Below are 13,069 nucleotides of genomic sequence, written 5' to 3'. Positions count from 1 at the left end.
TGCCAGTGGGGCAACCTGGTCATTTTAATAATAATAATGAGGACTTCCCTGATGGTCCAGTGGTTAAGACTCCACACTTCCACTGCAGGGGGCACAGGTTTGATCCCTGGTTGGGGCACTAAGATCCTACCTGCCATGTGGCACAATCAAAACATAATAACAATGAGTTATAGCAATGGGGCTAGGACACCTACTGTGCGCCAGGCCTCACACTAGACCCTCCACATTCATTATTTCTTTCACGCCTCTCAGCAGACCTAGGGACTTCCCGGGTGGCTCAAATGGTAAAGAATCTGCCTGCAATGCAGGAGACCTAGGTTCAATCTCTGGGTCAGGAAGATCCCTTGGAGAAGGGAATGGCAGCCCACGCCAGTATTCTTGCCTGGAGAATCCCATGGACAGAAGAGCCTGACAGGAACTAACACTTTCACTTTTTTTCACCTTCTGTGTAGGTGTACCAAGTAGGCTCATTCTGCATGTTTTAAAGAAGAGGCAGGGGAATTCCCTGGCAGTCCAGTGGTTAGGATTCTGCTCTCTCACCGCCAAGGGCCCAGGTTTGATCCCTGGTCGGGGAACTAAGATCCCACAAGCCTTGAGGTGCAACCAAAAAAAAATTAAATTAAATTTAGAAAATAAAGAAGAAGACAGGTTCAGAGAAGAGAAGAGGTATGGCCAAAGTCACACACACGGCTGGGGTGTCAGCACCGGGACTTGAAGCCAGGCCTTTGAACTCTTTCTCCGCATCCCCTGTGCCTGAGCACAGCTGTTCATGCCTTCCCCCTGGGTTTTTGTGCAAATGGAGGAGATGAGACTTGAGGAAAGCGTGGCACAGTAGCATTCCTGACATCAGTGGCAGCTGTAGGAGAAGCATAGGAGGCCTTGCTTTAAGAAGGGAGAGGCAGTCCAGGGCTGTGGTTGGGAGTGGGCTCAGGAGGAAATCTTGGGTTGTGGGGCTGTGTGACCTTTGGTGAGTCACTAGGCCTCTCTGGGCCTGTTTCCTCATCCAGAAAATGAGAAGAGCAGTCTCTGTTTTCTCAGGATGAACCAGCAGAATGTGAATAAAACCTAGGGCTTTGGTGCACAGTTGGTGCTTAATAAATGGGGATTTGGGTTGGAGGGGGCACCCTAGAAATTATGCACAGTGGAGGTGTCTGGGAAGGTCCCTGGAGTCTGGTTTCAGTCACAAGAATGATTACTCCTTGGATGGATCAGAGCCATGGAATGGGCCCCCAAGATGACTCTAGGTGGAGTAGAGTGCTGTGCTGTGCTGTGCTTAGTCGCTCAGTTGTATCCAACTCTTTGCGACCCCATGGGTTGTAGCCCACCAGTCTCCTCTGTCCATGGGGTTTCTCCAGGCAAGAATACTAGTGGGTTGCTATGCCCTCCTCCAGGGGATCATCCCACCCCAGGGACTAAACCTAGGTCTCCCACATTGCAGGCGGATTCCTTACTGTCTGAGCCACCAGGGAAGCCCAAGAATACTAGAGTGGGTAGCCTATCCCTTCTCCAGGGGATCTTCCTGACTCAGGAATCGAACCAGGGTCTCCTGCATTGCAGGTGGATTCTTTACCGGCTGAGCTACCAGGGAGGCCCAAGTGAAATAGTGTGTGGCTTCCCAAATCTGCAAGATGTAGAGGTTTGGGATCTGGAGTGAGGTGGGCCTGGGCTCAAGTCTGCCCCTGCAAATGACTTCAGGTGTGGCCTTGGGCAAGTCACTCCACTGTCTCTGAATGAAGTGGGAGTGCTTCTCTGCCAGGGATGTCACAGGGAGTCAATGCGATGGCAGAATGGCAGGTGCTTTGTGACGATAAAGCACTGTGCCAGCCTCAGTGAGTGACATTCTTGCCCAGAGGTCTCCCCTGGCAGTTCTGATGATTCAACGATGAGGTGAAGCTTTAGTCTCCTTGAGAAAGTCAGGGATTGAAGGGGGGAAAGGGGAACTTGAGTAGTCATGTTCCACCCCTGGGGATGCCCTGGGGCGGGACGCAGCAGGGGCCTCATCTCCTCTGCCCACCAGGTGAGTCACTTCCAGCCCTCACAGTGGAGAGATGTCCAGAGTCAGCCCTTTCCTTGTACAAATGGGAAGATCATGGCCCACAGAGGGTGCAGCCACACCAGAATCACACAGTGAGGACAGAGGTGCGATCCCAGGCTGCCTCCCTCTGATCTACCAGGTTTAGAGGGGAAACACATTGTCCAGGCAGCTGTGACTCAGTGACGTGCATTTATTCCCGGAGCCCAGGGAAAGCAGATTTCACAACAGGATGAGGGGTCACCCCGACGTCCTCTGGCCCGGCTGCTCCTCCATGGTGCCCTCAGATGCGGATGTGGAAGGTGCTGGGTGCAAAGAGGAAAGGAGTCTGTCAGCAGGCAGAGAGCAGCCTCTCTTCATCCCCCTCCCCAACACTCCCACCGCGAGTCCCCAAGGCAGGCAAGGAGCCATGGTGGTTGGGGTGAGGGGGAGATGGACCCCTTCAATAAACCCTAGGCCATGGTCTTCCTGGCCCCTACAGGGGTTGAGAGCACACATCATTTTGGATCAGAGATTACATCCTGGCTCTGCCCCAGACTCTAAGGCTACCTCTCTAGGCCTCCATTTACTTCCCTGTAAAATGAGGATAATGGCAACCTCCTAAAAAGGACTTATTACCTACAGTCATTGCACCTGCCATAGTTTGACCTTAGGCCGAACTACAGGGAGGGAACACAGCCCCACCCATCAGCAGAAAATTGGATTAAAGAGTTACTGAGTGTGGCCCCGCCCACCAGAGCAAGACCTACTTTTCCCCACAGCCAGTCCCTCCCACCAGGAAGTTTCCACAAACCTCATCCTCATCCATCAAAGGGCAGACAGAATGAAAACCACAATTACAAGAAAACTAACCAAACTGATCACATGGATCACAGCCTTGTCCAACTCAACAAAACTATGAGCCATGCCGTGTAGGGCCACCCAAGATAGATGGGTCATGGTGGAGAGCTTTGACAAAACGTGGTCCACTGAACAAGGGAATGGCAAACCACTTCAGCATTCTTGCCTTGAGAACCCCATGAACAGTATGAAAAGGCAAAAAGATATGACACTGAAAGATGAACTCCCCAGGTCGGTAGGTGCCCAATATGCTACTGGAGAAGAGTGGAGAAATAGCTTCAGAAGGAATGAAGAGGCTGAGCCAAAGCGGTAACAGTGCCCAGTCTGGAGGTGAAAGTAAAGTCAGATGCTGTAACGAACAATACTGGAAAGGAACATGGAATGCTAGGTCCCTGTGTGCTGTGCTGTGCTGTGCTTAGTCGCTCAGTCGTGGCCTATTCTTTGCGACCGTATGGACTGTAGCCCACCAGGCTTCTCTGTCCGTGGGGATTCTCCAGGCAAGAATACTGGAGTGGGTTGTCATCCCTCCTCCAGGAGATCTTCCCAACCCAGGGATCGAACCCAGGTCTCTCACACTGCAGACGGATTCTTTACCATCTGAGACACCAGGGAAGTCCATTAATCAAGACAAACTGAAAGTGGTCAAACAGGAGATGGCAAGAGTGAACACTGACATTTCAGAAATCAGTGAACTAAAATGGCTGGGAATGGGAGAATTTAATTCAGATGACCATTATATCTATCACCATGGGCAAGAATCCCTCAAAAAAAAAAAAAAATGGAGTAGTCCTCATGGTCAACAAAACAGTCCAAAATGCAGTACTTGGGTGCAATCTCAAAAATGACAGAATGATCTCAGTTTGTTTCCAAGGCAAACCATTCAGTATCACAGTAATCCAAGCCTATGCCCCAAGTATGCCCCAATGGCACAGTGATCCAAGCCTGAAGAAGCTAAAGTTGAACAGTTCTATGAAGACATACAAGATCTTCTAGAACTAACACCAAAAAAAAGATGTCCTTTTCATCATAGGGGACTGGAATGCAAAAGTAGGGAGTCAAGAGACACCTGGATTACAGGCAAGTTTGGCCCTGTACAAAATGAAGCAGGGCAAACGCTAACAGAGTTTTGCCAAGAGAACGCACTGGTCATAGCAAACACCCTCTTCCAACAACACAAGAGACAACTATATGCATGGACATCGCCAGATGGTCAATACAAAATCAGATTGATTATATTCTTTGCAGCCAAAGATGGAGAAGCTCTATATAGTCAGCAAAAACAAGACCAGGAGCTGACTGTGGCTCAGATCATAAACTGCTTATAACAAAATTCAGACTAAAATTGAAGTAGTGAAAACCACTAGGCCATTCACATATGACCTAAATCAAATCCCTTATGATTATACGGTGGAAGTGACAAATAGATTCAAGGGATTAGATCTGATAGAGTGCCTGAAACTATGGATGGAGGTTCATAACATTGTATGTGAGACAGTGATCAAAACCATCCCCAAGAAAAAGAAATGCAAAAAGGCAAAATGGCTGTCTGAGGAGGCCTTACAAATAGCTGAGAAAAGAAGAGAAGCGAAAGGCAAAGGAGAAAAGGAAAGATAAACCCATCTATATGCAGAGTTCCAAAAAAGAGCAAGGAGAGATGAGAAAGCCTTCCTAAGTGAACAATGCAAAGAAAAAGAGGAAAACAATAGAATGGGAAAGACTAGACGTCTCTTTAAGAAAATTGGAGAAACCAAGGGAACATTTCATGCAAAGATGGGCACAATAAAGGACAGAAATGGTATGGACCTAATAGAAGCAGAAGATATTAAGAAGAGGTGGCAAGAAAACACAGAAGAACTATACAGAAAAGATCTTAGTGACCTGGATAACCACGATGGTGTGATCACTCACCTAGAGCCAGACATCCTGGAGTGCAAAGTCAAGCGGGCTTTAGGAAGCATCACTGTGAACAAAGCTACTGGAGGTGATGTATTCCAGCTGAGCTACTTTAAATCCTAAAAGAACCACACTCAATATGCCAGAAAATTTGGAAGACTCGGCAGTGGCCAAAGGACTGGAAAAGGTCAGTTTTCATTCCAATCCCAAAGAAGGGCAATGCCAAAGAATGTTCAAACTACCACACAATTGCACTCATTTCACATGCTAGCAAAGTCATGTTCAAAATTCTCCAAGCTAGGCTTCAACAGTACGTGAACTGAGAACTTCCAGAAGTACAAGATGGATTAAGAAAAGGCAGAGGAACCAGAAATCAAGTTGCCAACATTCACTGGATCATAGAAAAAGCAAGAGAATTCCAGAAAAATACTTGCTTCTGCTTCATTGGCTACTCTAAAGCCTTTGACTGTATGGATCACAACAAACTGTGGAAAATTCTTAAAAAGATGGGAATACCAGACCACCTTACCTGTCTCCTGAGAAATCTGTATGCAGGTCAAGAAGAAACAGTTAGAACAAGACATGGAACAATGGACTAGTTCCAAATTGAGAAAGGAGTACATCAAGGCCATATATTGTCACCCTGCTTATTTAAATTATGTGCAGAGTACGTCATGTGAAATGCCAGGCTGGATAAGGCACAAGCTGGAATCAAGATTGCCGAGAGAAATATCAATAACCTCAGATATTCAGATGACACAACCCTTATGCCTGAAAGCTAAGAGGAACTAAAAGCCTCTTAATGAAAATGAAAGAGGAGAGTGAAAAAGCTGGCTTAAAACTCAACATTTAAAAAACTAAGATCACGACATCTGGTCCCATCACTTCATGGCAAATAGAAGGGGAAACAATGGAAATGGTGATAGACTTTATTTTCTTGGGCTCGAAAATCACTGCAGACAGTGACTTCAGCCGTGAAATTAAAAGACACATGCCGCTTTGAAGGGAAGCTATGACAAACCTGGACAGCATATTAAAAAGCAGAGACATTGCTTTGCTGACAAAGGTCTTTATAGTCAAAGCTATGGTTTTTCTAGCAGTCTAGGCTGGGACAGCTGGACCATAAAGTAGGCTGAGCCCTGAAGAATTGATGCTTTTGAACTGTGGTATTGGAGAAGACTCTTGAAGAGTCCCTAGAATACAAAGGAGATCAAACCAGTCCATCCTAAAGGAAATCAGTCCTGAATATTCATTGGAAGGACGGATGCTGAAGCTGAAGCTCCAATACTTTGGGAACCTGATGCGAAGAGCTGACTCACTGGAAAGACCCTGATGCTGGGAAAGAAGGAAGGCAGGAAGAGTAGGGGACGATAGAGGAAGAGAAGATTGGATGGCATCACGGGCTCAATGGATATGAGTTTGGGCAAGCTCCGGGAGATGGTGAATTACAGGGAAGCCTGGCGTGCTGCAGTCCGTGGAGTTGCAGAGAGTCAGACACAACTGAGAGACTGAAAAACAAAATGGGAGTAACAGCTATCCCTCCCTAACTGAACTGTAATGAGGGCTGAAAGAATGGAAAGTGTTTGTCGCTCAGTCTTTTCCAACTCTTTGCGACCCCAGGGTTGTAGCCGCCCAGGCTCCCCTGGCCATGGGATTCTCTAGGCAAGAATACTGGAGTGTGTAACCATTCCCTTCTCCAGGGTATCTTCCCCACCCAAGGATCAAACCCAGGTCTCCTGCATTGCAGGCAGATTCTTTAACATCTGAGCTTCTAGGGAAGTTGATGGCTCAGACAGTAATGAGGGCTAAAAAGAGGCAAATATACAGAGCAGGATGCACATTAGGTACTCAGTTAGTGGCAAGGGACTCATCATGGCATCATTATTCATGTCTCAGTGGTCAGGAGACCAGCCTTGTTATCCAGGATAGAGGAAGGAGGTCCTCTGGGCATGAAAGCCACAACAGTAACAATAGCGCACAGTTATTGAGCACCTGCTGTATGCAAAGAACTGCTGTAAATTCTTTCCATGTACTAGCTCAAGGTCAGTCAACTTTCTTCTGCCAAGGGCCAAATGATTGATATTTACAACTTTGCACAATGACTCAATGTCACCTTAAAGCTCAAAAGAAGCTGTGAACACTATGAACACAAATAGGCATGGCTGTATGCCAATAAAACCAGCAATGGACATGGAAATATGAGTTTTATATCACTTTCATGTGTTGTGGAGTATGATTTTTTTCCCCCAACCATTTAAAAATGTAAAAACCATTCCAAGCTCATGGGAGATATAAAAACATCTCCCATGTATTCCCACCCACCCCCTGTATTAACTCATTTAATCTGTGCTGGATCCCCTGGAGAAGGAAATGGCAACCCCCTCCAGTATTCTTGCTGGGAAAATCCCCTGGACTGGCAGACTACAGTCCATGGGGTCGCAAAAGAGTTGGACATGATTGAGCGACTGAACAACAATCCTCCCTAGAGTGCTGATTTTCCCTAGTGTTGCCAAGTACAGTTGTCCAGTCTGTTCACTGCAAAATGTTCAGGCAAGTAAGGGCTGAAGTTCCAACCATGTTCTACTCACCCAAAGAGCTGTGTCCACCCACAAGAGGTGTCCCCAGGGTCTCTAATCAGCCCCATTCAAAAGACACAGCCTGAGGCCAGGGAGGTCAGGAAAGTTCCCCAAGGTCACAAATGAAAAAATGGAGGAAATTTCACAGAGTCTGTGGATCTAATCCGTGAGCACTCCTCTCGTACATAGGAATGGATTGTGCAGGATGGCAAGGAACATCACCTGAGGAAGTCTGGTGCCCGAAGGATCATGTTCTGGAAGTCTTCCAGGGACAGCCGCCCGTCGTGGTCCCCATCGGCTTCATCCAGCACCTTCTCACATATCAGGCTCACCTCCTCAGTACTCAGCTCCCCCCGCGTCAGCTTAGTCACCGTCTGCTCCAGGTCCCACGCACAGATGTAGTCATCATTGTTAAAGTCTGCAAAGCAGGACAGGTGGGGACATGGGGGTGACCAGACAACAGGGACCAGGCAGGCTGGGCCAGTGGTGAACACATCTTGTCCCCATGTGACAAAGGAAGAAACTGAGGCACTGGAGGGAACCCAAGACCCTGGGCTATTAGCCAGATCTTGCTTTGGAATTGGGTAGGTAACTGCTAGGAGGTCATTCATTCACTCAAGTATTAATGAGCACTTATTATGTGTCAATCTCTGGGGGCCTAGATGGTAAAGAATCTGCCTGCAATACAGGAGACTCAGGTTCGATCCCCAGGTGGGGAAGATCTCCTGGAGAGAATGGCTACCCACTCCAGTATTCTTGCCTGGAGCATCCCATGGACAGAGGAGGCTGGCAAGCTGCAGTCCATGGGGTCGCAAAGAGTTGGACACAACTGAGAGACTAACACTACTATGTGTCAGGCGAGTGATCATTGTTTTTCATTCATTCCCTCTTTCAATAAGTATTTACTGAGTGCCTACTTTGTGCCAGGCACTGTGATAAATTTTCATTCATTCATTCAACAAGTATTTACTGAATACCTACTATGTGCCAGAGACAGATGGCAAACCAAACACTGCCACTGCTCTAGGGTCTCTTCAGAGAGAAAATCAATAAGATGTGAACAGATGAATGAACAAGAAGTTAAGCAGCACTGCTCCATGCCAGGAGAGAAATTGAATGTGGCATGGGAGTGACTAGGAGGCAGGGACTACTTTGGACGGAGATATCAAGGTAAGAAGGAACTAGGGGAAAGGTATTCCAGACAAAAAGCACAGCAGAGGCAAAGGCCCAGAGGCAGAAAGGGTTTGATGTGTTGGGGAAACAGCCAGACCAGTGTTCAGTTCAGTTCAGTTCAGTTCAGTCGCTCAGTCGTGTCCAGCTCTTTTGCGACCCCATGAATCGCAGCACGCCAGGCCTCCCTGTCCATCACCAACTCCCGGAGTTCACTCAAACTCACGTCCATTGAGTCAGTGATGCCATCCAGCCATCTCATCCTCTGTCATCCCCCTCTCCTCCTGCCCCCAATCCCTCCCAGCATCAGAGTCTTTTCCAGGCCAGTGTAGCTGGATGGAATTAGCAGAGGGATAGAGTGGAGGGGGAGGTACCAAGTTGGGATGAAGGACAGGGCCAGGCAGGGCCTCAGAACCCTTGGTGAGACATATATGATGGCCATGCAGTCCCTGACCCAAGACCTGGGTTCATTCCCACTTCCTCACCCTGGGGTCTGTGCACGCACCATAAATTTTAAAAGCATAGTAGGCTTTGAGGTCACGGGGAGCCATTTCACTCATCACAGAAAACATGTCCAGGAAGTTGTCCAAGGTCATATGGCCATCCCCATCCTCGGAGAAGACCTGGGCGATCCTCTGACGGAAGGGGTTGTCCTAGAGACAGGAAATCCATCCCTTACCAGGTTTTCTGGGGCTCCGTGTGGTTTCACTGTCAGCCCCCACCTTCCTGGAAACCTCTGAGTACCCTTCACTAAGACTCTCTTCCTCGTATGATCCCTGGAGAGGACCCCAGGCAATTCCAGTCTCTTCCTCTATGGCCTGGGTGCCAGTTAACCCCCATTCTGGCTTCAGAGGCAGTCACATGACCCCAGTGAGGCCAATCAGGGATTTCCATTCACCTGGCAATGGCGATTGCCTCTAGGATGATCATGTGACTCCAGATGGCCAATCAGAGGCTGCCTTGGGAGGGTTTCTGAACAGTTGGAGTGGAGGAACCTCATTTCTGCTTGTTGCAGAGCTGATGGGAGGAAATCTCGGGCAGTTGGTGTTTCCCTTCACTACCTCAAGAGATCAGGCTGCCTGAGACTGAAGCCTTTTCCTGGGAGAAGCTGAATTATGGAGGGGGATTCTGAAGCACAACACTTTCTGCCCCTCTTGAATGAGGCTTCTGTCCTTGTGATAAATAATCTCTATTCTCTGTCCTTTATCCCACAAGTCCCCTCCAGAGTCACAAACTAGTGTCAAACATCCTGCTGAGAAGAATCTGTCTTTAATGGCTTCTACTATGAAAAAGAAGAACTAATGTTCCTGAGTGGGCTTCCCAGGTGGCACTAGCAGTAAAGAATCTGCCTGCCAATGCTGGAGACATAAGAGATGCAGGTTCGATCCCTGGGTTGGGAAGATCCCCTGGAGGACGACACAGCAACCCACTTCTAGTATTCTTGCCTGGAAAATCCCCATGTACAGAGGAGCCTGGCGGGCTTACAGTCCATCGGGTTGCAAAGAGATGGACATGCCTGAAGAGACTTAGCACGTACTCAGTGCAATGTTCCTGAGTACTTACCATGTCACAGGCCCTGTGCTAAGCCCTTTACCTGCATTATCTCATCTCATCTTTCCCACAACCCAGAGTTTGAATTGTGTCTCTCTCATGTCCTAGCTGTGTGATCATAAACAAGTGTCTTAACCTCTCTGAAATTCAGTTTCTTCACCTGTAAAATAGAAATAATTGCAACAGTCACCTCATAGAAATACAGCAAGGCACATCCCTTCTTTTTTATCCCATGCCTGCCCCAGGGCCCCGGGCATACCTTCAGCTCAGGCATGCTGCCAATGAGCTCATAGGGCACCTTCACGTCAGGGCAGCTGGTATAGTCAAGAGGGACAAGCTGAGGGGCCAGGTCCTGGTAGCGATAGAAGAGCCTGGTATGGGGAGGGAAACAATGAGAAGGTCTGGGAGATGAGTGAGGGTGAGCTTGTCTCTACTCTCTCACTTTCACAGATGCTCACTATACACTGAAGGATGCTGAGCCATCAGCCCTGGGCCCAGCCCTCACACAGAGACATCTTTATCTCCCTAGGGACAAGGCCAAGGTAAAGAGAGGACCCCAGGGACTTCCCTGGAGGTCCAGTGATTAAGAATCCACCTGCCAATGCAGGGGCCACAGGTTTGGTCCCTGGTCTGGGAAGATCCCACATGCCATGAGGCAACTACTGAGCTCATACACCACAACCACTGAAGCCCGCACACCTTTGAGCCCATGCTCCCAAGAGAAGCCACTGCAGTGAGAAGCCCACATATCACAACCAGAGAGCAGCCCCTGCTCACCAAAACTGGAGAAACCTACACAGCAACCAAGACCCAGAGCAGCCAGAAAATTAATTCATTCATTGTTTTTAAAATGTAAAAAAGAGAGAGAGAAGACCCCAAAGCTAGGGGAAACTAGAGTGGGAAAAGTAAGCCAAGGAGAAGGAAGGACTTCCTGGAGGAGGGGGCATGGGTGCTAGGTGCTGGGCTTTGAAGCACAAATAAGAGCTCAGCAGGCAGGTGGGGTTGACAGAAAAGAGAGTGCTTAAGGCAAGGTCATCTCACATTGAGCATTCAGAGACTCTGAGTCAATCTACGATTTGCTAGACATCATCACACTGTTGGCAAGACCCTCATCCTCACACTTTCCCTCTGTCCTTCCATAATGGGGGTTGCAGTTCCCTCAAGGGGCCAGAGACACAGTCTAATATTCAGGTTTTTCAAAGGGGTAAATGGAAGGCATTTTGCAAAACAGCAAAGGCCATACACACTGCCCAGATGGTGGGGTCAGGTGTCTACTCCAATGCCCTTGCCTGGTGATACCGTACCGTCACTGGAACATGCTGAGCAGTCACCTGTACAGACCATCCTTGATGGGCCAGAGATCCTGAAGTTGTTAGGGACGTCTCAGGGGGGGATAGAAGCCTCTGGGTCATATGATGGCTAGGAACTGGAAGAGGGGTTATCTGGAACTTCACTGCTGGGTCCCTTCAGAGAATAGCCTGGGTTTGGGTTTCTGTATGGCCTCGAGTAAGTCCCTCTTCCCCTTTTCCCCTCTTTCTGCTCAGTAGGTCTGTGTGAGAAGCAAGAAGCTTGAGACACACAAAGTGTTAGCCTCAAACTCTTTGGGGCTCTACCCATCTACCCAGGGGTCTGAGGTCAGCCTCCCCTGTGTGAGCCTCAGTTTCCCCATAAGTAATCCAATCATGATGGTCAGGGTGACCCTGTGAACTGTCCTCCCGCAGACAATGGGGCTTACTGGTGGAAGTTGTGCCCATCAATAATGGATGTCCTGCACCCACGCAATTGGGACCTTGGCCCTGATCACTCTGCAGTCAAACCCCAGCCAGCTTGGGTTTCACAAGTCAAAGTTCATGGGTGGGTCCGGAATCTGGATAATGGCTCCATGGGCTGAGTGATGCTGTAGGAGGATCAGTGCTCACACCAGGAACCTGCAGTAGCCTGGGGCCACCTCTTCACCCTCTAACCTTGATGTCAACCCCACCACCCAGAGCTGGCTCTAGACTCTGCCTCCTGGGGTCCCAGCCTGTTCTCACTGGGCCTCAGGGGGAAGTTTTGATCTGTATCACCCCTGCTCACACACTCTCTATGGCTCCCTGCCACCTTCAGGAGAAAGCCCAAGCTCGTCAGCCTAGAGGTGTGGCAATATGGCCAGATGGGACGTCTCAGCAGCCTTCCCATCTCTGCGTCATCCACCAACTGAGCACACGATTCCCCCATTAAGCATCGAGTGCAGTCAAATTGCAAAGCATATAGAAAGGGCCCAGCTCTTCTTCCCTTCCTCCTCAGACTGACCTCATGATTTCCTTTCTCGTGAAGAAGGTGCAGTCCTGTGGAGAGAGATGTTGGCTTAACCCAGACCCTGCCTGATGCGGGGGGTGCCTCCTTCCTCTCCCACAACCCATCGCTGCCTGAATCCACACACAGAGCCACCCCAGGACCTCTTGCTGACTGCGCCCCCCACCCCCCCAGGATGAAGGGATGCTGTCCCCATTTCTTCAGCCAAGAAAACAACCAGGCTGCCAAACCCACCGACGGCTTGGTCCATCACCCCTACCTGATAAGCTTCCAGTTGCTCATGAGTGAAGACTGTTTGCTTGTTGCCCATTAGTGGAGACCTCTGCCTGGACTCTGGAACAGGCTCCCAAAGCCCCCCAATCTCCTCAGGGCCACACCGGTTGCCAGGCTGCTGCTCACCAGTGTCTGGGCAAATCTCCCTGCCCTGGCTGTCACCTGCCCACCCTCCTCATCACCCCCAGCCTGGGTGAGACTCAAGTTACAGCCAAGCTCTCTGGGCAACGGCCTGAGTATATGTCCACAGTCATCAGGGCAAGGAGAAGGGCTCAGGGAGGTCACAGGGCATCCCTCAGTGGGGAGACCACACTTGCCATCACCAGTGAGACTGGTGTGGGGTGTGGGGCATCTTTGAGAAATGGGCAGGGTGATGGAGAGGCTGCCGGCACACTTCAGGTCAAATTCCAGCTCTTCACCCACTGGTCTTAGGCGGGTC

General features: G+C 49.2%; 1 protein-coding gene across 1 annotated transcript; it reads right to left on the bottom strand.

The window, feature by feature from the left end:
- Window positions 1-2,205: 2,205 nt before the first annotated feature.
- Window positions 2,206-12,667, bottom strand: CIB3 (calcium and integrin binding family member 3). The gene is made up of 6 exons (XM_086408668.1): window positions 12,617-12,667; window positions 12,355-12,389; window positions 10,322-10,433; window positions 9,017-9,164; window positions 7,564-7,759; window positions 2,206-2,337 (listed from the first exon to the last, which is right to left on the bottom strand). The coding sequence occupies exons 1-6, from the start codon at window positions 12,665-12,667 to the stop codon at window positions 2,316-2,318; spliced, it is 564 nt and encodes a 187-aa protein (XP_086264794.1). The 3' UTR covers window positions 2,206-2,315.
- Window positions 12,668-13,069: the final 402 nt, after the last annotated feature.

The sequence above is a fragment of the Bos grunniens genome, chromosome 7, assembly GCF_055505025.1.
Source record: "Bos grunniens cultivar Pamir isolate PY7600 chromosome 7, Bosgru_T2T1.0, whole genome shotgun sequence".
NCBI lineage: Eukaryota > Metazoa > Chordata > Mammalia > Artiodactyla > Bovidae > Bos > Bos grunniens.
The sequence above is the reverse complement of the archived record's forward strand: the minus strand, read 5'-3'. Positions and strand labels throughout refer to the sequence as shown.

Coding starts and splice junctions, on each gene's coding strand:
- CIB3 (XM_086408668.1), bottom strand. CDS start 12,667: ATGGGCAACAAGCAAACAGTCTTCACTCATGAGCAACTGGAAGCTTAT. Junction 9,165..10,321: donor GCAGCATGCCTGAGCTGAAG/GTATGCCCGGGG, acceptor TCCTGTCTCTAG/GACAACCCCTTCCGTCAGAG. Junction 2,338..7,563: donor CGGGCACCAGACTTCCTCAG/GTGATGTTCCTT, acceptor CTTTGCACCCAG/CACCTTCCACATCCGCATCT.